The 22,987-nt window shown below is 54.8% G+C and overlaps 2 protein-coding genes across 4 annotated transcripts; one reads left to right on the top strand and one right to left on the bottom strand.

The window, feature by feature from the left end:
* The first annotated feature begins 6,395 nt into the window (after positions 1 to 6,395).
* On the top strand, positions 6,396 to 18,424 carry IMPDH2 (inosine monophosphate dehydrogenase 2). 2 transcript variants are annotated; one of them, XM_064453633.1, is made up of 15 exons: positions 6,396 to 6,572; positions 6,667 to 6,715; positions 6,801 to 6,902; positions 7,264 to 7,338; positions 7,804 to 8,010; positions 10,186 to 10,273; positions 10,876 to 11,075; positions 12,169 to 12,259; positions 12,959 to 13,054; positions 14,431 to 14,502; positions 16,664 to 16,807; positions 17,023 to 17,167; positions 17,253 to 17,396; positions 17,782 to 17,865; positions 18,158 to 18,424. In XM_064453633.1, the coding sequence occupies exons 1-15, from the start codon at positions 6,475 to 6,477 to the stop codon at positions 18,177 to 18,179; spliced, it is 1,617 nt and encodes a 538-aa protein (XP_064309703.1). In that variant the 5' UTR covers positions 6,396 to 6,474; the 3' UTR covers positions 18,180 to 18,424. The 2 variants fall into 2 exon arrangements, with proteins under 2 accessions (XP_064309703.1, XP_064309704.1); XM_064453634.1 differs by lacking the exon at positions 14,431 to 14,502 and having other exon boundaries at positions 6,397 to 6,572.
* An 895-nt stretch (positions 18,425 to 19,319) lies between these two features.
* Positions 19,320 to 21,976, bottom strand: NDUFAF3 (NADH:ubiquinone oxidoreductase complex assembly factor 3). Of its 2 annotated transcripts, none has more exons than XM_064453638.1 (5): positions 21,867 to 21,976; positions 21,272 to 21,479; positions 21,104 to 21,170; positions 20,649 to 20,857; positions 19,320 to 20,464 (listed from the first exon to the last, which is right to left on the bottom strand). In XM_064453638.1, exons 1-5 carry the CDS (start codon positions 21,920 to 21,922, stop codon positions 20,369 to 20,371), a joined length of 636 nt encoding a protein of 211 aa, XP_064309708.1. In that variant the 5' UTR covers positions 21,923 to 21,976; the 3' UTR covers positions 19,320 to 20,368. The 2 variants fall into 2 exon arrangements, with proteins under 2 accessions (XP_064309708.1, XP_064309709.1); XM_064453639.1 differs by having other exon boundaries at positions 20,649 to 20,749.
* Between the last annotated feature and the right edge of the window lie 1,011 nt (positions 21,977 to 22,987).

Genomic DNA, 22,987 nt, shown 5'->3' with positions numbered 1-22,987 from the left:
AGAGTGAGCTGTGAGGGTGGGGGGGTCATTATAAAAAGATCAGTATGCAAAGTGGTTGTTTTCATCCCTGTTTGTGCTTTCCAGCTCGACTCTGCTGGACTTCTTTCACCCCTACAAATTAGGAAGGTAGAAGGGGGTTAACTTCTGTTGAAGGACCTGAGTGTCTGCTTGCTGATGGAAGCTCAGTGTCAGGCTAGGAACATGGGATCTCCAGATCAGACTGTCATTCTGTCCTAATGTTCTGTGGCCAGCCTGTGAGGCTTTACCCCCTGTCAAATCCCCCTCTCCCCACCTTTACAAATGCATCACACCAACGGCATGATGGAGGGGTGTTGGAGGGAAAAGGCCTTCCGGGAGCAGCATGTGGCTTACTCCTGCCATTTAACAGCCTTTTCACAGTTTTTAACACAGCTGTGTAGCTTCTGGCATTGTTCATGATCATAAACCCCAGCCCTGTAGCCTTGCTTTGCTGCATCATAAATGGTTGCTGTATTTTATATCATTATTGAGTAGTCCGCTCTTCTGAAGCCAGCGGGTAGCCAACCATGCTTGAAATGGGAGATCACTTTAGCCAGGCTTGTTATTTGTGCCACCAGCTTCTTGGATGTGGAGAGATCACGCTGCTTCTCGAACTTGTCTTCCCTGCTTCTCCATCTCGCGTCCCTTCCCTGTTCCAAAATATATACATATATATTTAAATATATATTACAGTAAAACAACTTAAACTTGTGTACAGGCAAGCAATTTTTCTGACGCTTCTGTTGACCAGCACCTGTCTGTATTGAGAAGGAAGGTCTGCCCTCCCCGTTGGTTGTGCGTGCACAGTGTAAATCTACACATAGGATGAGAGTAGCTGTAGTGTTCCCTGCCTTTGTGCTCTTGATCAGTGTTAAGGTGTGCGGGCTTACAGAGAGTCCTGATGCCTCCAGTGCTTCATATTGAAATTGGTGTTCATGAGGAAGCAAATGCACTTGAGCTGGTTGTCAGCATGAGTGGTTTGTTCCCTGTATAGGACTCTGCTCAAATTTAATTGCAGAGGTGAAGTAGCAAGGCACTGTTGTTTACTCATACCTGTACTCTAAAGTAGACTCTTAGCTCAGTGTCTGCTCTCAAAGTTATGCCAGGAGAAAATAGCCCATGGTTGGTGCCCAGATCCTGGTGGGTAAGTTGGGAAGATGGTGTCTAGGTGGTGTGAAGTGCTGGCAACACACCCCTTCAGCTCAGTTCTGCTATTGGGAGCCAGCAGTTGCCTCCTGGTAGGACAGCTGTCAGGATTGCTAATACTGCACTAGCTGTCAGAAGCCTGCAATCCCTTCGCTGTATCTTAGTGACTGGAATGTCCCCCTCTGGCCCCAATTTAAGCATTTAAGGGCATGGTTAGGGGCAAGCTTCCACTGTTTCAAGCAGCTGGGTGTGCTTGTTGCTCGGGATGCCCAATAGGCCTGCACAGAGTGGGTTTCCCATTCTTTTGACCATTCTTTGGGTTCTGTTGTTTGAAGAGAGTTGCAAAGATGTGAGAGAAACTGCAGCCACCTGTGCTCAAGACCCAGCATGTGCTCTGCAATACTGCATGGGAAGCTAGCTCCAGCATGCCTGTTCCTCAGCATGAGATGCTGCTTTGTCCATCTCCATCAGAAATGCAGTGGGTGTTGAAGTCATCTGCCAGACACCCAGTGTACAAGTCGCTTCATTAGGTGGCCTTGGGAGTCACCTCTTACCCCAAAAATTTGCCAGAAGCTGGAATAACTTGACAGAACATTAGGGCAGTTCTGGGTTAGGGGTGAACAGATACTTCAGCTGAGCTTTCTGGGGAAACAGAATTCCACATTACCTGAAAACTCTAAATTGTGCGCTTTCCTTACTACCCTCAACTGCAGGATGATCTAAACATCTTTGTAGGGGAAGAGTTCTCCTTAATCTTTGAGTTACACTGCTTAAGAGTGGGGGAACTTGGCACGTGGTGAGCTGTGGAGATCTGATGATTGGTTTTTGCCCTGACAGACTGAAGTGTTTCCATTATTTTCTCATTGTTCAGACATACATAGGAGAGGGATTTGCTGACGCGGAAGTGGACTGCCGTACTGTTCTGTACTGTCTCATCAGAATGTCCACCGTGTTAACTTCATTCCCTATTTTTAGAGACAATCGATATACTGTGACTTAAGGATTATTTTCCTGGACCTAGCTTCTAGTCTGGCTGTCTGGAGCTAGTCTAAAAGGTACAGTATTTCTAGAATATAAATACTACGTTCTTTGATAGTGAAGAACATGATCTGCTCCCTTTTAGGGGCTTGTAGGAAGACGTGCACAGAGTAGCACAGAAGAGTGCTGTGGCTTAGGGTTGCTATCCAAGTTCTGGGAAATGTTCCCAGTCAAACATGTAAAATAGCTTTTTTAACACTTTCCTATAACCAGCTTGGCTGCTGCTTAAAGGGCATTCCCCCTCGGCTCCGAGAGTGCCAAATTGCTAGCTCTTGTATGCCTGTATATATTAAACGAGAACTCTCCATGCCCTATGCCTTGTATGAGACAGGCTGAAAATACATTGATCTCTAAATAAATAAAGCTAGAGACCCTGCGCTGTTGGTTTCGAACTATGCTCATCTTGTCCCTGTGGTATGAAAGGAACCATATAAAGCAAAGCATGACTGACTGTTGTAAAGCACTTCACATTCTGACATGACTCGTGTATTGTCCTCTCTGTCGACACTAATAGTGTTGCTTTCCCAAGGACACCTGTAGCCTCACACACTTGTCCACAGCACCGTTAGATTTTCATTTACTTTCAAGAGTTCAAGCATTTCCTCTAAGTGGTAGTGGCTGAAGCAGTGGAGAGCAGACTAGAGAGTGGCTCTTCACTCCTGTCTAGAGTGGTGAGTAAAGGGAACGGTCTAAGTAACTTAATGGGGCTCTCATCTGTTAGCTGTTTCACCCCTAGAGATCTGGATTTTAGATGGGAGACAAGGTCTGAAGTAGGTCCTGAACTGTTCTGCTTTGGGCCAATGAAAAAAAAAAAAAAAAGACTTAATATGATCCCTAAATAAGAACCCTCTTCTGCACCATTGCTTCTAGGGCAAAAATTGAGAGTCTTTTCTCAGCTGCATTGGGGCTACTGTCTGCATCGGTGTACATAGAATGGATTAGATCCATGCTGTGATAAGAACAGATCCAAAAGTGGTAGAAAAGAGCCCTCTGAGCATATGTGGGGTGGAGGACTTGCCAATACTATAGTTGCTCATCCTCTTGCTGATCTGAGTGCTGCGCAGTCCAACCCAACTGCATTCTCATCCAAGTTTAATAGTGACTTACTTGCAATTAGTGTTTGGACTCTTAAATTGCTGATAAAATGGGATATAAACTGTCTTCCACCCTATATGGGGCTTTTCCCCCCATCTTCTTGCTGGAGCTGCTCCTCTCAAATACTACAGGGAATGTACCTTAACCTGATGTTTCAGCCTGTTCTGTTTCACTGGTGCCAATGCATAGGAAAGAGCCCTTCTCAGCTCAAGCATCTTCCTACCTTAAGGAGCATCTCAAATCTTCTTCCAGAATTCTTACTGACATGCTGCCCCAAAAATCTCTGAAGCAACTGCTGTGTCCCCTACTTGTCAGTTCCCTTTGTTGTGTGGCTGAAGCTCGGCTCTCAGCGCTGCAGTCACTTTCCCTGTATAACCTTGTGCGTGGCAGCCATGTTTGCCTGCTTCTCCGTTCTCGTTTGAGCTCATCAGAATGGGGAGGCAGATTGAGCCTACTTACAGCAGCAATAAACCATGTCTAGAACTTGAGAGGGAACAGCAGCAGAGAACAAGGTGGAGGGGATGTTTCAGAAGGGCAGGGTCCAGTTGCAGCCCAGAGCCTCGCTTGATAATGAGTGTGCAGCCTATATGCAAACTACGTCTTGTCTGTCCCTCCTGTGTTGACCCTGGTCTAAACAGCACATGTGATTGGCATCCTGCAAAGTGACCTTCAGAACTCTCCAGTAGCTTTGCCCCGTGAGTAACTCACACTACAAATCATTTTAAAGAGATGCACTCAACTATTTTTTTAATTTAATTTTACTCTTATATTCTCTGCTCTTTGTAATCTGCTTGGAAATAAAATGTTTTTCCCTGCAGCCTTTGTTGTAGTCTGTTTGAGAACCATTAAACTTTGTCTGGTGTTTCTATTGGAACAGAAGCCAACTTGCCTGTTTACTGCTGTGCCCATGCTCTGGCGTAACAGCTGAGATCAGTGTGTGCCTCCCCGATAGGCTTAGCAAACCTTTGTTAGCGCTGCCCTTATTTAAAATAAAGGGTAGAGAGACCTGTTAAACTGATCTTGGTCTGGCATGATGCCTCCCATTCTGCTGGTCCTGTGACAGGTAACGCTGACTTGAGAGTGCGTGTCCTTGGCAGGTGTTATTTTCCTGTAGAAGGCTGCATTTCTGAACTCGGCCTTCCAGGATGAGTATCTCAGTGCCTTTACTGGTCACTGCTTTCAGTGGTGTGAGCCTAGACACTTTATTTACTGCAAAGGACAGTGGTTTTTGTACCGCTCTGTAGCCCAAGTAAACTGCAAACAATGGGAAATCAGCATCTGGGTAGGTGAGATCAACTCTTAGCTGAGAATCAACCCAGGAATTACATAAAGAAGTAGAACCAGGGTGAAATGCAGTCTTTTATAGCAGACTGTCAGGGAACAAGAATTGAAACCCTGTGAAATTCAGAGCATAGCATAAGGACAAGTGCTGTTAACACATGGCTGTAGGAAGATGGCATTGATGTTGCCACTCACAGTAGTAGTAACAGGATTGCTACCAATCTCTTAGCTTAAAGTGGTATTGCAGATCCCTGTCACTGGCTCTTAACTACACAAGGGCTGCCTGTTCTTCGTTATGTGAGGGCCTCTGGAAGCCATGCATCCCCTGACGAACCTCAGAGCATACAAGAGCCATTTGCTTCTGAGTATTTTGGGAGACCTGAACGGACGTCTTGGTTCACATTTCCTGTGTCCTATAGCTGGGTAACACGAGTAGCACTTGTGTTTTCTTAAAATTACTTGCTGATCTTTGGAGTAGACTTAAATCTGTTGCAGTATGATCTGCTGCAGTCCTTTAGTTTTATGAACTTGTTGAATATTGGGTTGTCTCAGAGAGACAGGGTGAGAAGGTGTCTGGTCATCTCATTTCCCTGGTGCTCTGAAGCCAGATTTGGTATATCACGACAAGCAAACCAACCATCAGAGGAGGAGGTTGTTCTGTAGCCCATAGTACAGTTTTCCTGACACCCAAATGGGTCTGCAGGGAGGGGAACATCTTCATCCTGGAAACAGCCAAACGCTAGTTCCTGCAACTCTCCTCTACGGCAGATCTGTTTGTGCCTGTCCCTCTCCTGCAGGCACAGTCCTCCCTGCTCCTGCTCTTCTCTAAAATCCTCCCTCTAGCTGCCCTCCACCGCACAGGCAGGAAGGTGCTACACCAATCCCCCACAGCATGCAGAATGGCACGGCCATCCTCTTCACAGTGTTCCTGTGTACAGCTCAGCCTGGTGTTTTTGGGAAGAGGGGACTTGCGTGAGGCTAATGCCCAGCCGAGATCACCCCAGATCCGCCCCTGCGGGACTTGCTGCCGTGGCGCGATTCCCTCTCTCCTTTGTGCCTTCTGCTCCCCTCCCATTGCTAGACTGTTGCCTCGCTCCTGCCTCTTGGCTTCCATCCTTGCAGATTGCTCCTGACTTAGAAAGTTGCTTTAGGTTGTGCTGGTGTTCCGGCTCTGCATCCACCACAAATCTGACAAGCACGTTCTCGTCTTTCTTCCAAAGGTGCTGTAGTACTTAGTGTTGAACTCAACACCCAACCCACTGGGCCCACGAGTGGTGTCTTTCTGTGCGAGGCACCCACTGCTAGCACTCTTTAGGCTATTTCCTCAGCACCTGCCACACCGTTTGGGCCGTGCTTGTGTGAGCCAAGCCGGGGGTTGTCACGGTGCCTCGGTGCATTGGGCCCTACACGCGGGCTGGCTCTCTCCTTATTGCTGCCTTCCTGTACATGGAACCTGCTGCTTGGCTTCAATACAAAAAGGCCCGTTGTGGCCGGTGACGCCCGCGCGGACCCTATTTCACCGGGCCGGAACGCGTACGGGCCCGGTGCGGCGAAGCCCCTTCCATGGCTGGGCCACTGGAGCGCTGCAGGCGGCTGGCGCCCACCGAGCCCGGGTGTCCACAGGCGTCCCCGGGGTGTTCTCCGGCGTGTCCGCGGCAGCACCCCGCGGGGCGGCTCCGGGCCGGGCTGTGCGGGCACGTCCCGTTCCGTCCGGGGCGGGAGGGAGCGAGGCCGGCGCCCGGCCCCTTCCGGCGGCGGCCCCGGGCCGCGCTCTCGCTGGGCGGGCACCTCCTGAGCCCTCGCGGCCGCCGTCGGGGCGCGCGCGTGCGCTCGGGAGCGCGCGGGGCGGCGCGGTGCGGCGCGGCGGGCACGCGGCGGCGGCGGGCGGCCGGCGCCATGGCGGACTACCTCATCAGCGGCGGCACCGGCTACGTGCCCGACGACGGGCTGACGGCGCAGCAGCTCTTCAGCTGCGGCGATGGGCTCACCTACAAGTGAGTGGGGCCGGGGCCGGGGCCGGGGCCGGGGCCGGGGCCTGGGCCGGGGGCGGTGTGGTCGCTGACGCCTCTCCCCTCGTTACGCCCGCAGCGATTTCCTCATCCTCCCGGGATACATCGACTTCACGGCTGACCAGGTGGTAAGTGGCCGGGGCGGGCGACTGGGGAGGGTGCCGGCGCTGCCGCTGGTGCCGCCGCTCACACCCCGCCTCCCCTCTCCGCCAGGACCTGACCTCGGCGTTGACCAAGAAGATCACCCTGAAAACCCCGCTGGTCTCCTCCCCCATGGACACGGTCACCGAGGCCGGTATGGCCATCGCCATGGCGGTGAGTGCGGCCCCGGGGGGGTCCCCCCCGCCGCCCTTACCGGGCCGGCGGTGCCAGTGCTGTCCGGGGCACAAAGATGTCTGCTCGGGGGGTGCCCTGAACACTTTAGAGATCCCCCCTGCAGCGCCTCCCACGCTGCTCTGGGGTCCCCTGAACACCCCAGAGCACCCCTTGCAGCCCTCTCAGCGCAGAGCTGTGCCTCACGCTTCCCCCAGCACCCACGAGGGAGCAAAGCTGGCACCCTGCTTTGCCGCCCCGGCTCACCGAGGGCGGCCTGAGCGCCCCGGCTCTCTGTGGATCCTCCCGCTGAAAGGCCCACATGATTCTCGCAGTGATTTACAGCCCGCCTTTGTGTTCCCAGCTGACGGGGGGAATCGGGTTCATCCACCACAACTGCACCCCGGAGTTCCAGGCCAACGAAGTACGGAAGGTGAAGGTGAGTGGCTAGAACAGCAGCACCGAACCGCACTGGCAGGGCGCTTCGTGGGGGTGGGCAGTGGGGTTTGGCCCTGCTGAAGAAGCTGCCAGAGGAGACCACTGAAGTGTGCCGGATCTTGGTGTTTCAAAGCAGCAGCGCTACCGTGGTTGCCTCCACAAACCTCTTGTTTCGTGTCAGGCGCTGTCCCACATGCAGCTGGGATTTGAGGACTGCCGGTCCTCCTGGTGTGGGAGTATTCCCCATAATTTCAGGAAGGAGGTTAGCCTGGGAACTCTTGGGAATCTAGCGCTGCTTAGGTGAGCCTTGGTGCTGGTTTGGGAGTCATCTTGTCGATGAGCACGTGGCCAGGCTGGGCGGCTGCAGGCCTTTATGAGTGGCCGCATTAACCACTGGGCATGTGTCCCGCTTCTGCTCGGTCTGGTGGTGCCACTTAGCCTGGCTGCTGAATCTGCTGCTTTTCAGAAATATGAGCAAGGATTCATCACAGACCCCGTGGTGCTGAGCCCCAACGACCGAGTGCGAGATGTGTTTGAAGCGAAAGCTCGTCACGGATTCTGTGGGATTCCCATCACGGACAACGGGAAGATGGGGGGCAAGCTGGTTGGGATCATCTCATCTCGAGATATTGATTTCCTGAAGGAGTCGGAGCATGACTTGCCTCTCGGCGAGGTGAGAAGGGCTTACGAGCAGCCAGTGGGTGCGAGCATTGTGTTAGGAAGCAGTGTGGCTTGTGATAAGGAGAAGGGTGAGTGTGTGGCTGTAAGGATGCTGCACCAGCTGGAGGGAGCTCTGCATTAGCTCTGGGGGGGGGTCCACCTTTAGCTGTATTTCCAGGGGAGAGTGTCTCGTTCATTTACGCGCTCTCTGTGACTCCTGCAGGGCAGGTACAGGAGGGCAGCCATGCAGTTAGCATTGGCATGACTGCTCCTGCCAGGGTCATCTTTCAGTGTTGTGGAAGCTGTCCTCCCTACAGCTGGTGCCCTCCCCTGGTTCAGTCATTATTTTCTGGTGCTCCTGGCTGCTGCTGTGGTCCCGCGTAGCGTGTTGGTGCTGGCCAGGGCTGTAGCAGCTGCACTGTGCCCAGCAAACCCTCCAAATGCCGATCTTCCTTTTCTGGACTGCCTTTCTCTGTAGGCTACTTGCTCTTTAAAATAAGCTCCTGAACTTGGAGACTGGCAGTTTAGCCTTTATCCTGATACACCATCAAGCTCCCCTCGTACAGGAGAACGTTCTCTGTGATGCCAATGTTGATTCCTCTTAGTTCTGGCATTCCTGTTACAGGAGCTGAGTAACTGTAGATCTGCGGTGCTGTCAGGTTACACCACCAGTGCTTCTTGGCCAGCCTCTGCTCTTGACTCAACGACTATTTTTAGCTCTTGCTGACCAAACCTGCTATCACATGCTCATCCCTGTTTGGTTTAAAATCGCCTATAAATACCTGTAACAAGAATCTTAAACTGGGAGTTGGTTATAAAAGTGCATATGGCCCTTTCAAGTGATGCTGGCCCATTCAGAGGAGCCAGATAAGAATATCCTCTCATCCTTTATGTGGATCATTCAGCACTGCAAAGTTGGAAGCTTGCTGCCGTTGGTGCTTGCCTCTGTCACCAGGCAAGGCCAAGGAGAAGAAGAGTTTCCTAGATCTCTTCCCCACTTGCAACAGTTGACAACAGATGACAACAGTCATCTTGCTGAGCTGTTTGTTGCCATTTAGTTAAACACACAGGTCTCCTCTAGCTTGGGAAGCTCGTGGGTCCCACAGGCTTAGGGAGTGTGTCGGGGTATGTCTGTGATACCTCAGGCTTTTCCTGAGATGTAGGTTCTGTCACAGAGAAGATTTGGGGGGGATGCAGGTGGGGTGCACCGCCTTCCTGATGCAAAATGTCTAGTTTTGTGGTATAAATAACTAAAACGTTCCCTCTTTTCTTTGTTGTGTGCAACTAATCTGCCTTCCTTGAGCATCAGGGAGTGTTCCCTTTTAGCTTCGCCTGGTCTTCTTGGGTAACCTTTTATGAAAACATCCCACGTGAACTTTGTGATTGCAGAACGCTGCGGGTGAGGAGGGACCTTGAGGTCCCTCATCCAGCCTTCTGCTTGAGGCGTGCCCAGCTGGAGCAGGTTGTGTGGGGCTGTGTCTGCATCCCCAAGGATGGGGGGAATTCACTGCCTCTCTGGGCTGCTCTTCCAGTGTTTGGCCGCTGCCGTGGTGAAACCTTTTTCCTGTATACCACGTCAGATGTGCCTGTGCTCCAGCTTGTGTCCGTTCTGCTGTTTTGGTGCTTGTTTGCCAGAGCAAGCATGGGTGAGCGTGTTTGTTTGGATTGAAGCATCTCCTTTGCCCTGTTGACCTTGTCAGCAGCAGCAGTGGATTATTCTGGGCAGAGCCCTTCCAGAGCCTGTGCACTGGGGACTGTTGCCTGAAAACGAGCTTGGGGTAGCGTCTCTGCCAGAACAGCATGGGACCCTGGAGGTGTCTCCAGCCCTTATTTGCCTGCGCTTTATTAAAAGGGAGGGCTGTTTGGGTGACATCCCAAACAAGGGTCATCTGAGAGCCATCCCTTGCTTCTAGGTGCTCTCCCTCGGCTTGCTGACGCCCTCTGCCATCTCATGTTTTCACTACACCGATGGGCTTGGGGGGCTGACGGCCGCTGCTGGCATGGGGACAGCATGTTGGAGGCTGTCCCTGTGTGTTTCTGGAGGCCTGTTGCTGTGCTGTGGGCTCCTTTGTCTGTAGAGCACTCCCACACGGCTGCTGTGGAGCATTTCACATGGGCAGAGGGGTTTGGTATTTTCAGATCAGTGCGAAGGAGTTTTTGTGACTTTTTATCTTCTCCCTCCCACTAGATTATGACAAAGCGGGAGGATCTTGTTGTGGCCCCGGCTGGCGTAATGTTGAAAGAAGCAAATGAAATTCTGCAAAGGAGTAAAAAAGGTACCTGTGAATGTCTGTGACACAAGGGAGATTCATGGAAGCGCTGGGCTGGGAGAAGTAGTGGGTGAACGTGGGCACGCATCTGTGCGTGGGTGGAACGCGGGAGGGCTGCATTCCAGCATGAGGAGAGTGCCCGCAGCCCTCTGCCAGGGTACAGAGTTCACAAGCGTTCATCTCAAACCCCTTTGAAGTTGAGGGATTCTTGGCAACCCGGGAGTAGAAAAGTGCCTGGCTGTCCAGCCACACGTCCTCAATTTTCTGCCCTGGCCTTCACATTTTGGCACTCAGTTTAGCTCTTTCAGGGTTTGGTAGTTTGACTTTTACCATGGTGTCATGGGTCTAATTATTTAAACAATATGCACTTTTTCTGTGGTCAGTGTGAGGATACTGAGTCCTTCTCCGGTCCTGCAAACTCCTTGTTCTGTTTCTTGACCCAGGGCTGCTGGCACCTGTGGCCAAGCAATATTTGGTAACATACTTCTTTGAGTCTCCGCCTTGCACCAGTTGCTGCTGACCTGATGCTCCTGGTCTGCCACACTACTCCAGGCTAATGTCTGTCTCCTGCAGAAACCTGCAGCAATGTTCTTTCTGTTTGTTTCAAGGCAAGTTGCCAATTGTTAATGAAGATGATGAGCTGGTGGCTATAATTGCCCGCACTGACCTCAAGAAGAACCGGGACTACCCTCTGGCTTCTAAGGATTCCAAGAAGCAGCTGCTCTGTGGTGCCGCTATTGGGACTCACGAAGATGACAAGTACCGGCTGGACCTCCTGGTGCAGGCTGGCGTGGATGTGGTAGTGCTGGTGAGGCACCCACAGGCATCGTGTTGGCTGGGGTGTTTGGGTGGGCTGAGGATCCAATTTGAATTAATCCCTCTGACAGCGGGGCAGCAGCATGGCATTTAATGCCTTCGTTATAGGCTCTTTTGTGTTAGAATATGACAGTTTGTTGACCTCAGTCTCATTCAGGTTGGAGTCCTGAAATAAGAGGGATTCCTCTTGCCTGGGAACTTAATTGACCTTGAGTGAGTATGTAGGGTGTATCAAAGCCCTGAAGGCTGAAAAGGGAAACACTGTTAGCTAATAGTCTTCTACAAATGCTTCTTGCAGTCTGCTGCCATCCTCTCTGATGTTCCTACCTAGTTTTGAATACTTGGCTTCTTACAGCTTCCTTTCAACTGTTCAGTGTTCATTACTGTGTAGTTCTCTTGGCCGCCTGATGTCCAGGAGTGGTCAGCCCAGAGCTGCTATGCTTGTCTCCCCTTCTGGCCTGTAAGCCTTTGGGCACAGCCGTCACCGCCTGTATTTGCACATTGTTTTCTCATCAGTTGTTAGCTTGCGAGTCCGCTGTGCTCCGAGGGCACGGCTGAACAGTGTTGCAGCTGGAAATTTTTAACAGACACTGCGACCTGGCCGGGTCACGAAGATTGGCAGGGCCTGAGCACTCGATGGTTGATGTCTGGTATTTCAGCTGCTCTGCTGCACAGCAGGGAGAGATGTATGACGCCCACCAGCCTTTCTGGGTTTCACAAGGAACATTTCACCACTTCACCTGTAGTTTTGAGACAGGGCTGATGGCGTCCTGGTGGTAGAGCCAGACAGTTCTTTCCCGTAGCCAGATGTGCTGCTTGTTGCCTGCTGTAGAAGCCACAGGATTTAAAAGTGCAGGATATTACTGAAGTATTCACAATGAGCTGCCTTGCACAGGGAAGGTACATTATTGTCTTGGCAGCAGCTTCTCCTCTGGTTCTGTGCTCGATTTGAGGGGTCACTTTGCCTACTTGGGCAGCTTAGCAGAGACCCCAGTAAGCAGAGTAAAGATCTGAGGCTCTTCTAGAGCTGTATTTGTAATCTTTGGCAGAAATTCTGGTTGAAATTGGTTTTCTCTCTGTTGCAGGATTCCTCTCAGGGGAACTCCATCTTCCAGATCAATATGATAAAATATATTAAGGAGAAATATCCCAACCTACAAGTTATTGGAGGAAATGGTAGGCATGTGTTGAAGACTGTTCTTGTCTTTAAATTGTGTTTGTTTATTGGACATAGAGGGAGCTGCAGGGAAGCGAAAGAAACAGTCGTCTTGGTAAATGTCTGTGAACTTAAAATGGTTTCTTCTGGCTGACGCAGGGCAGTACCCTGCTGCTGCCACAGCTGCAAATATTTTGAAACCTTTGTTCTGCAGCACAGTATGCTACAGTCCTCTGTAGCCTGTTACCCATTAGCTTCTTCTACACACCAGTTAAACATTTTGGTTAATGATAATAATGAGTATTGCTTAATATGGAAATCTAATGGAAATTTTCCCTGCCTCTCGAGAGCAGAGTTCAGCAATCTTGTCTTTACCTGGCTGGTGTGTTATTGGTGCTGCTGGTAATCTGTGTTCTGCCCTGCCTACCTGGTGTGGCCCAGAGTGCTTGGCACCATGCGGTGACCTCTGCTACCTCAGCCTTTGGGTGTGTGTTGCAGAGTAGCCTAAAGCGCCAGTGTCATCTCGCCCACTGGGGACAGCTGGGACAGAAACTCACTGCTGCTTTGCCAATAGGCCTGGTACCAGTGGACAGCCACGCCTGGCTCTGACATAGGCTGGTGCCCTCGGGTGTTTGCAGCCATGGGAGAAGCACCAGGGCAGAGCAGTGTCACGTGCAAATCTGCTTGTTTCTCTTCAAACTGGTTTCTGCTCCCCACAGTTGTGACTGCTGCTCAGGCCAAGAACCTCATTGACGCAGGGGTTGATGCCCTGAGAGTCGGGATGGGCAGTGGCTCCATCTGCATCACACAGGAAGGTGAGAGAGATCAGCTATCTCCTAAATAGGCTGAAGACATCTGTTTAATAGAGATTCCCTGCTGAAAAGCAACATAGCCAGGATGGACTTCTCCGATTGTAAGGGCAGTGTCCAACAGCAAGCCATCTTTCACCCCTTGCGTCCAGGACGTTCCATTCACCTGGGTCAAACCTCTGGGGTGGCAGCAGCAGCAAAGGCATTTCCCAGTACTGACCGAGACTGAGTAGAGCAGGTGTGGCACACACGGCTTTGCCTGAGAGGAGCTGCTAGCTTGGTGTGAGATGGGGCTGGTGGGCAGCTCTGCAGGGAGAGGGGCTTACTGGATCCCCCGTGCCTATGGGTGAAGTGCACCCACGTCTGTGCTCCCCTTCCCTCTGGCAGCAGTGTGCGTGATGCTTGAGTATTGGTCAGCTGGGCTCAATGCCTTTCTGCAATTTCCAAGCCAAAATCGGATTTCTGACTGTTTGTCTCTGCAGTTAGCCAGAGCTTGAGTGGGGCAGAGGCCTTAGCTAAAAGGTGGAGAGGGATGACCCCAAGGTCTGGAGAAAGGCTGCACTGAAGACAGGCTCAGTCCTCGTGTTTTGAACCTGGCAGGTGAGGTGCACAGAGGTGGTGCAAGGTGCCGCAGCCCACGAACACAGCCCCCCTCTGCTTTGCTTTTTGGTTCATGCCACGGGAGGCAGCCAGAGAGTGGGTGAGGCTGAAGGTGCTGCATTAGCTCTGCCAATTCTGGCATGGAGCCTTTGAGCAGCCCTGCCTAGCCTGCGTTCCTGCTTTGCCTGCCATGGGAGCGCTGGCTGCTTTGGGGTTCACCAGTCAGGGCAGTCTGTCACAGGTGACCTTTCTAGGGAGGTTGCAGTGTCCTTGGGCTGATGCTTCCATAGCCAGAGCAGAACCAGGACACGTGTCCTACTCCAGCTCTGAGGCAGAGGACCAGCTGGGGCATGCTTCATTCTGCAGTGCAGTGAACATCTCCAGAGGGTGCCTCTCCCAGCTGTCACAGGAGGTGGGGTTGGGTGCTGGGTTTGGGGCAGGAACAGAGCAGAGGTAGAACATGGTGCTTCACAGGAGATGCAGTTGCAAAACTGTTAACCGCAGCTCCACAGATTTTTGGCCATCTTAGGGCAAGAACTCCAGCTCTTTGGGTTAGGGGGTCACCTCTCTGGATGGCTGCTGGGGTAGGGCAAGCATGCGCTGTGCACAGCCAGGCCTGGCTGGCTTGGATCTGGCCTCTAGCTTGGCTCAGGCTAGAAAGGGTTTGCAAGGTCAGCTCTGTCCCACACCGTATGCTCTTCCTAGTAGCAGGTCACTGCTGGGGTCCTTTGTTCTGCTGCTGTTCTTCTGTCTCTAAAATATGTGTGTTTGTTTTTGTTTAGCTGCTCCAAAGATCCCTCCAGACCTAAAGTCCCACAGCCCCAAATGCCCTTCTACTGTCACGGGCACCTATAGTAAGTCACTTGCCCTGTTCCCAACCCTAATTATGTGTCTTGAAGCAGGACCCTGATTTGGCTGCACATGGCCCTACTGCTTGTTTGAGGATAATTTAGCTGTAGATGCACTTGGGGTTTTGTGGCTTTGGATACTGGTTTTGAATCTGAAATGGAAGATGAGAAGCCTTTCTGAATTCCTAAAGCAGGGCCTGAATTGTCAAAGCTGAGGGCACTCAGGCTTGTCCACCCTCCACTCCAAAATCCAGTTCAGGAGCCTGACTGAGCTTTCTGGCTGCATCTTCTGGATCTCTAGCTGGGCATGACCCGCTGATGCAGTGCTGGGAGGTGATCCCTGAGCAGTCCTCCATCCTGCTTTAAATCTGGCCCTGGTTGTGGGGAAGTTGTGCGCTGGCTAGGCTTCACTTGGAGCTAGCTCCCCTGGCGTTACAGGGGGACTTAACTGCGTACAGCCACCTTGGCAGCTGCATACCAGAACCACATCTTTCCCCACTGATGCCTTATCCTTGTGTGGAGACAAAGGGCTCTTCCCCTGCCCAGCACAGGGTGCAGCTTTGTCTGCTCTGTACTTCTGATGCTGCCCTCAAAGGAAAAGAGGTTTCTGTTGAAGATCCCGGAAGGTTTTCTCTAGCAGATGATCTTGTAGGGCCACCCTTTGCAGATACACTAAAAAAGACAAACCCTCACCTGACCACTGAGCGTGTGTGTGCTCTGAACCCTGCTTTGGAAGCCTGCGCTTTGAAGCGGTGGCGCTGGGCACTGGGACAGTCAGAACGATGCAGTGTTCCCAGGGGCCCTGAGCCAAGCTGTTCCTTAAAGGGCTGGTCTCTGTGGTCACTGTTGTGATGTTTCTGCAGGGCCTGCACTGTCTAGGGTGCAATCCCATAGACACCAGGCTCTAGACCCTCCAAAATCAGGTGTGCGTCTCTACAGGGCTCTTCTTTGCAGTGTTTTACAGCTGCAGTGTAGCCTTCAGAAGTGCAGTACCAAGTGAGACCATCTCTTTAAGACTAATGGTGTTCTTGTTATAGCTGGCAGACTCTCCCTGGCTGGCTGAGCCCTATCTTAATACTGAGTTTGTTTGATTAAAATCCATTCTTTCATGATCTCAGCTTGGAGTCTGGCTTCCCTCCCTCAGCAGCTGTTGCTGAGCACTGGGAGTGGAGCAACCGCAGACTCCTGGCTTCAGCAAACCTCTGCCAGGGATGCATGCTGCCAGTGCTGCTGCCAGGCAGGCTAAACCTCACCTGGAGTTCATGCTCCGAACTACTAATCCTGCATGGCCATAATCCTACCCAGTGTATTGGACTAACCGAGACCAGAGAAAAGGCTTCCAGTTAATTGTGGGGAAGGGAAGTCTCCCTGAGAGCGGCTTATCTCAGCTTACATGCATGCCTGTGGCTGACAAATGTGTTACAAGACATGCCCTGTGCTGGTTTTCCCCTCACTCAACGGGAAGCCTCTAACTGCTAGCAACTGGGAAAGGCAGGTAAATCCAGAGCTAATAACTCCCTTCCCATGGGGCAGCTAAACTTGACAGAATCCATGCTATGTTGCAGGGCAGGAACATAAATTATTTCCTGTAAGCCATCAAATCATCCTGCCTGTTTCCTTTTCCACTGCTGCATGTGTGTGTGCAGATGTGTGTATATATATATAAATACATTTATACATATATATACATACCAGTTCTCTCCCAGCCAGCTGCCTTTCCATGCAAGAAGCACATCATATGGCTGCTGGGTACATGGAGAAGGGGTATGGCACTGCTAGGAGGGAGTGAGCAGTGGGACATGGCTACATGCCAGGGATGCTCTGGAGAGGGGCTTTTGGAGTCTGCTCCGCTTCCTTCCCGAGCTCTCCACGTCTGCTGTGCACCAGGATGAGCCACAAGTCTCGGCTGATCCCAGGCATTCAATCAAAGACCCCAGTCTCAAGGTCACCCACAGCTTTTTGGAGTCAAGAGCCATGGGGATGTCCCAGCAGGCATCTCCTGGGCATGCATTTCTCTTGCAACTCGACCTAGGGAAGGAGCATCCAAGGATTTGTGCGTTCCCAAGTGCTGGAGCATGTGTGTGCTGGAAGCCTAAGGGGCCTGCTGGGGAGGGAACACGCTGCTGCGTGGGAGCTGACCCTTCCTCTGCTCTCTCCCCACCTGTAGTGCTGGCGTGCGGCCGCCCCCAGGCCACAGCAGTGTACAAGGTGTCTGAATACGCCAGGAGATTCGGCGTCCCCGTGATTGCAGATGGAGGGATCCAGACAGTTGGGCACATCGCAAAGGCCCTCGCACTCGGGGCCTCCACAGGTAAGCAGCGCATCAGGTGGCTGGGTCATGCATGTTGTAGGGAGTCTTCTAGGAAAGGTTTCCATATGGCATTTGATTCTGGGCATGAGGGCTTATACCTGCAGGTGGCTGGGAACATGGTGGGTCCAGCACAGTGCTGTGCTCAGGGACCCTGAAGGTTTTGCAGCCATAGCTTTCGTGGTGCTGACGTGCTGCTTGATGATTTCTCGCACCAGTGATGATGGGCTCTCTCCTGGCTGCCACCACGGAGGCCCCAGGTGAATACTTCTTCTCGGATGGAATTAGGCTGAAGAAGTACCGTGGCATGGGCTCACTAGATGCCATGGACAAGAACTTGGGCAGCCAGAACCGGTATTTCAGGTAAGAGATGGTGCTTTGGGGTAGCAGATCAAGCTATTGGGGCTTCTCTGCTTCACAAAATTCCTTGATTTGTGCTCCCATGTAGCGAGACAGATAAAATCAAAGTGGCCCAGGGGGTCTCCGGCGCAGTGCAGGACAAGGGCTCTATCCACAAGTTCATTCCATACCTGATTGCTGGGATCCAGCATTCCTGCCAGGATATTGGTGCCAAGAGCCTGACCCAAGTCCGGTGAGTGCTTCCCCTTGCTTGTGCTCTGGTCAGGCCACAGTGCTGCCATTCGGGGTCTCGGGGCAAGCCGCACCCATGCTGCAGTGTATCTGCATGGTCTCACCTTGTTGTAGCCCTCTTCCCTCTTCTCCGATGGGTGCTGCATCATAGGATGCCCCAAGGATGCAGGAGCATGGTCTTCTGTGGCATATTCTGCTGGTTGGGCCTGAAATGTTGGAGTTACCTTACTCTGCCTGGCTCTTGGGAGTGCAGCAAGGACCATTCTGGCTGGAGGAGCAGCTGGAGGAACCAGTGTCCTTCATCCCAGCTGCTCCAGCTGAATGTGTGCCAGAGCACTGTCTTCCCTGGACTCTGGCCGGCACATGACAGGTGTCCTTCCCCTCAGAGCCATGATGTACTCGGGAGAGCTGAAGTTTGAGAAGAGGACAACATCTGCCCAGGTGGAAGGAGGGGTGCATGGCCTCCACTCGTAAGTGCTGCTGGCAGGATCCCCATCTCCCTGGGGTGGGCACTGGGGGAAGTTAAGTGCTGCGGCCTTGTGCCTGCTGTGCAGTTGGGCTGAGCTGCAGCCTGTTGTCTAGCCTGGACCAGCACTCCTCTCGCAGCAGGGCACAAGCAGACAAGCTGCTTGCTGCCAGTGTGCTGGGGCTCTTCCTCACTGTGAGCCAGCAGGCCATGAGCTTTCTTAACCATGCCTTTGGACCTTGCCCTGGTCAGGTGGGTCAGTAAAAGGGCTCTCTGGTTTGCTGCTCCCCTTGCAGATATGAGAAGCGCCTCTTCTGAAGGAGGTTTGTCTGTGTCTGTCATCATGCCACTCTGCCCTGTGCTACCCCAGGCAGGAGAGATGCTCTTGCTGTGGAAGTGCCATTATTCTGTGGGCTGCCCAGAGCTCCCCGTGTCCTTGGCTGCTTCATCACCACCCGAGAGGGCCCACCTGCCACCCAGGAGCAGCGATCCTGGGCTGGCAGCTGGAGCCTTGCACACGTTGGCCGTGTTTTACAATAAAAGAGTTCAAGATGTGCAACTGGTATCAGCCTGGAAGCCCACTTCCTTCTGTACTACCCTTGTTCTCCTTCCCTGGCTCTCCTTTGCTTCGTGCACCCTGTCAGGAGCAGCTGATGGCCCCGGAAGGGACACTGTGAAGGGGAATGGGGAGGAGACAGCTCCTTCACAGGGCTCAATGGCTCATGTGACGTGGGGTGTTTAAAAAAAAAACAACAAACCCCAAAGAAACAAAAAACCCCCACCACCTTCCTGAGAGCAGAAAACAGGTGGCTGCTGGGCAAGAACGCAAGTGGATTTTACAGGGCTGTAAGCTACTGCTGGGAGCTGCCCAACAGCCACAGGACCTGGGCACAGCCCAGCTGCTACAATGCTAAGCAGCTGCACACCCTGGAAATGCTCTGTGTTGCACCTTACACACAGCAGGCCCTTGTACCTGCTTGATCCTCACCAAATCCACTTTTCTCCTTCCCTTTGTTTCTTCCCCTAAACACCCCATGCTCTCTCCCATGATCCCCAGATGCTCATCCCACAGCAGCTGTACCCCCTCAGGCTGGTCAGTGCAGATGCTGCTGATTACTTGCACTGCCTTCACATACTGTTGTGCCAGCAAGCATGTGGGCAATGAACTTGGATGGGCACAGTAAGCACTCAGCTGCGTAAAGGAGCCAGGGTTTGTGTTTCCGCATGCCTGACTGGTGCAAGCATCCCCTGCATGGGCAGGTTACCTGTGCTTGCAATAGCAGGTACCAAAGGTATTTTACATGTGTCTTAGCGCGCCCCCCGCCCCGCAAATGGCACTCCTGCCAAAGGGCACATATTTACCATCTGCAGTTTTGTGGCGCTAATGTTGTTGTCCTAAAACAAACCCCACCAAAAAAACCCCAAAAACCAAAACACTCACTCTGCAGCATGTCAATGTCAAATTAGATCTACACATGTTAAAAACAGAGCCTTGAATTACATCATAATTGTGCCAGTGTCAACCAGTCATTCATGTAGCTGGTTCATTACGCAAAGCTAGCCCACGGTCTGCCTCAAGGCTGAGGATCACAGCCACATTCCTGCCTTCCCGCCCCCCCCCCGCCCTTGGGCCCATGAAGGTGGCAGGATTTGGGGAACAAGGCTGTGATTAGGTATGTGGTATATTAGGTATATTGCTGGCGTGGAATCTGCAACCACAAACCTGTGCGAGCTGGGGGACAGGGAACCGTGACCCTGTGTCCCCGCTTGAGCTGCAAGTCTGCAGGGAGGTGGGGTTCAGCAACTAGCACTGAGCACGAGGCTTCACAAGGGACACGGGTGCTGGGGCGGGGTACAAAACCCTGCAGGGGAGCCCGGGGCAAGCCGGTGCCAGCTGTGATGCAGCAGTTGCTGGTGCTGCCTGTGCCCAGGGAGCTGCTGGCAGGTGGTGGCCCAACACCACATACACTGCCCAGGGCACTGCAGCAGCTGACCCACAGCCCTCCCCCCACCCCATCACCTGGCCAGCTCTGCAGGGACAGCAAGCACACACAGCCTGATGGTGCCTTACAGCCCCCCTCCACTGTGTGTTAGCCAACACGTAAGTGCCTTGTACTTCCAATTCACATATATTTTCCTTCTGGAGCTCCAAACATGCCTGGGGTATGCAGCTTCACCCTGCCAGCCTCCCCCTTGCCTTGGGGTGATGGCTTCCTGCTGGCAAGGCAGAGCAGCAGGGCTGCAGATGCAGTGCTGCTGGCAACACTCAGGCCTCATGCTGTGCCCCGCAGCCCCCAGCACTGGGCAGAGTGGCCAGGAAGCCAGGGACTTTGGGGCAGAACCAAACCTGTGCATTTTGTAACACATTCCTGCCTGCAGAGAGCCACCACCCAGCCGCAGCCAGGCTCTGACAGTTCAGTCCAAAGCATTTCTCTGCCTGGAGTGGTGATGGCTGGGAGCCCCAGGCAGGGAAGAGGAAGATCTGCTCAACCCGTGGCAGGAAGCACCTATATCCCCATGTAGGTGCCCCGCGGAGGGATGAGCCCCGCAGCTGCCATGCGCTTTTCACTCGTTAGGAAGTTGAAAGTTGCACATGCATTTGGCTGTGAAATAGAAAAAGGAGGGAGTGAAGCCCCAGACCTCGGGCGGGAGATGCAGCCTTTCCCCAGGGGCACATGACACTCTCCCTCCTGCCCATCCCCGGGGCAGGCAGAGGCCCTGGGGGCACTCCCAGTGGCCACCACCCTCCCCTCCGCTGGGGTGCTGTCTGTGCACACCCCTCCTCACCGTGTCCTGCACCTCCACAGCGATCCCACACTCCCGCATCTGCTTCAGCACGGTGGGGTGGAGCCGCTCCACCCTGTCTCCAGTGCCCAGCACTAGGATCTCTGTAACCAGGAGACAACCACAGGAAAGGGTGGGCAGGGCTGTGCTCAGGCTGCCTCGGCCCACACCTGTCCTCCCTGCGGGGACCAACAGCTCCCCCACAGCCACCCCTACAGGAACGCAAATGAGGTGGAAGCCTGCCCGCTGCACCCCTCCTGCCCCTCCAGCTCCTGCTGCAGAGCAGAGGGATGCCAGAGAGCAGCTCCTTCCACCAAAATGCCGGTAAGGCACTGCAGGGAGGGCTGGGGCAGAGCTGCGCTGGCCCTGAGGGGCAGCTGGGCCCTGGCAGCCCAGCACAGCTCAGGAGCCAGCTCAGGCAGGCTGTGGCAGTGCAGGGCCCCGGCTAACCCACGTACCTATTTGGGGCTCCAGCAGCCGGAATAGCGACAGACTCTCAAGTGAAATGTCCCTGTAGGAGCCAACCTGTGGGGACACCGAGGGCACTGAGTGGGGCAGACCCCAGGGTGCTTGCCCACAGTGTGGGTGGGGGCCAAGCAGCCCCTGACCCACCACTGGGCACTCACGTTCCACTGGAGGATGGCACGGGGCAGGATGGCGCAGGGCCCCACCACCAGGTCCCCGCTGATGGTGAATCCGCGGCTAGTGTAGCCCTCGATGAACACGATGTTGGGGGACTCTGGCTCCAGCACCGTCATCCGTGTCCGCTGGTAGAGCTCATCGTCCGCCGGGGTTAGGCGGTGAGCCCGGCATGGCTGAGCCCAGCATGGCACCCTGTGAGGATGGGGAGTGGCTTGGACACACGGGGCCCACAGGCACCGCACAGCTACCCCTTGGCAGCCTCACAGAGTTCTCATTGCCAGACCCACAGCTGCCCCACGGGTACCCCCACACTTACCCACCCCACAGCAGCTCCACAGAGATCCCCACGGGCACCCTATAGTTACCCCCCGGCAGCCCCACAAAGAACCCCAGGGGCATCCCACGGCCACCCCAGAACAGGCCCACGGGCACCCCACGGCCGCCCCACGGCCACCCCAGAGCAGCCCTACAGAGATCCCTACGGACACCCCACAGCCAGCAGCCCCCCGGCCACCACCCCTGGGGCCACAGAGTGCTCTCCCCCGCCCAGTCCCAGGGTGCCGACGCCGGTGCCCGTACCCGCCCACCGCCCGCCGTGCCGCTGGGCCCAGCACACGCAGCACAGCCGCCGCCATGGCCGCGCCGCCGCCGGAAGCGCAGAGTGGCCCCGCCCCTCCGCCTCACCGCGCCCCGCCCCGCCCCACTCGCGCCCCCTGGCGGCCGCCGCCGGCGTCGCTGCCCGGGCTGGGACAGCGGGACCGGGGGCGGGGGCGGGAGCGGGGCCGGACCGGGGCCCCCCGGGGCTCCCACCTCCTGCCGGGGTGGGGCGGCGGGGAGGGACACACACACACCCCGCCACCCTCCCCCGGGCCCGCCCCGACCTGGTGCGCCCGGGGCGGGCTGCGGCCGGCGCCGGAGCGAAACCGAAAGCGGCGGGCAGCGGCACGGCCGGGTGCGGGGCGGCGGGGGGCACGGCGGGTTGCGGTGCCCCGGCCCTGCCTTGCCTTGGCGGCGCGGGCGTCCCCACCGGGACGCCCCCATCCCCGCCGCCCGGAGGGCCGCGGACCGGTCGGGGCTGCTGCGCCGGAGGCTGCGGGGCCGGAGGTGAGAGGGGAGCGGGCGGCTCCTGGTGCTGGGTCCCCGCTATCCCCGCGGGCGGCCGGGCCGGGCGGCGGGAGGGAGCGGGACCGGGGCTCGGCTCCCCGGCCGCCCCGCTGCGCCCCCGGCACGGCTTTGCCCCGCTCCTGCGGCCCCGGCATGGCGTGCCCCGCTGCGGGGGAGCCGCTGCCAGCCGGGGCTGAGCCCCCCAATCCGCCGCCGGGACCCCGCGCCCCGGGTTCCTCTTTCCCCCCTCTCCTCCCCACCACGCTCGGTGGGGCGGGTGGCAGTGGGCAGCGGGGTTCTGGGGGCTCAGGGGGGTGCTCCGGGGCTGGGGACCCACGTCACCCACCTTGTGACATCCACCCCGGGGACAGCCAGAGCCCCGACACCGTGGGGGTCACGGGGAAGCTCCCTGGCGTCGGCGACGGGAGCTTTCACACCACCGTGCCATGCCGTGCTGGGGTGGGGAGGCGTCAGGAATCCCCGGCGCCCCATGGACGGGCTCCTTCAGCCAAAGGTGGGGTACCGTGTCCCCCTCGGCGAGCACCGCGTGAGCACCGCGTGGGCCCGGTGGGGTTCCCCATACGGTTTCACTTCCC

This window comes from Phalacrocorax carbo, chromosome 6 (genome assembly GCF_963921805.1).
Source record: "Phalacrocorax carbo chromosome 6, bPhaCar2.1, whole genome shotgun sequence".
Classification (NCBI taxonomy): domain Eukaryota; kingdom Metazoa; phylum Chordata; class Aves; order Suliformes; family Phalacrocoracidae; genus Phalacrocorax; species Phalacrocorax carbo.
The sequence above is the reverse complement of the archived record's forward strand: the minus strand, read 5'-3'. Positions and strand labels throughout refer to the sequence as shown.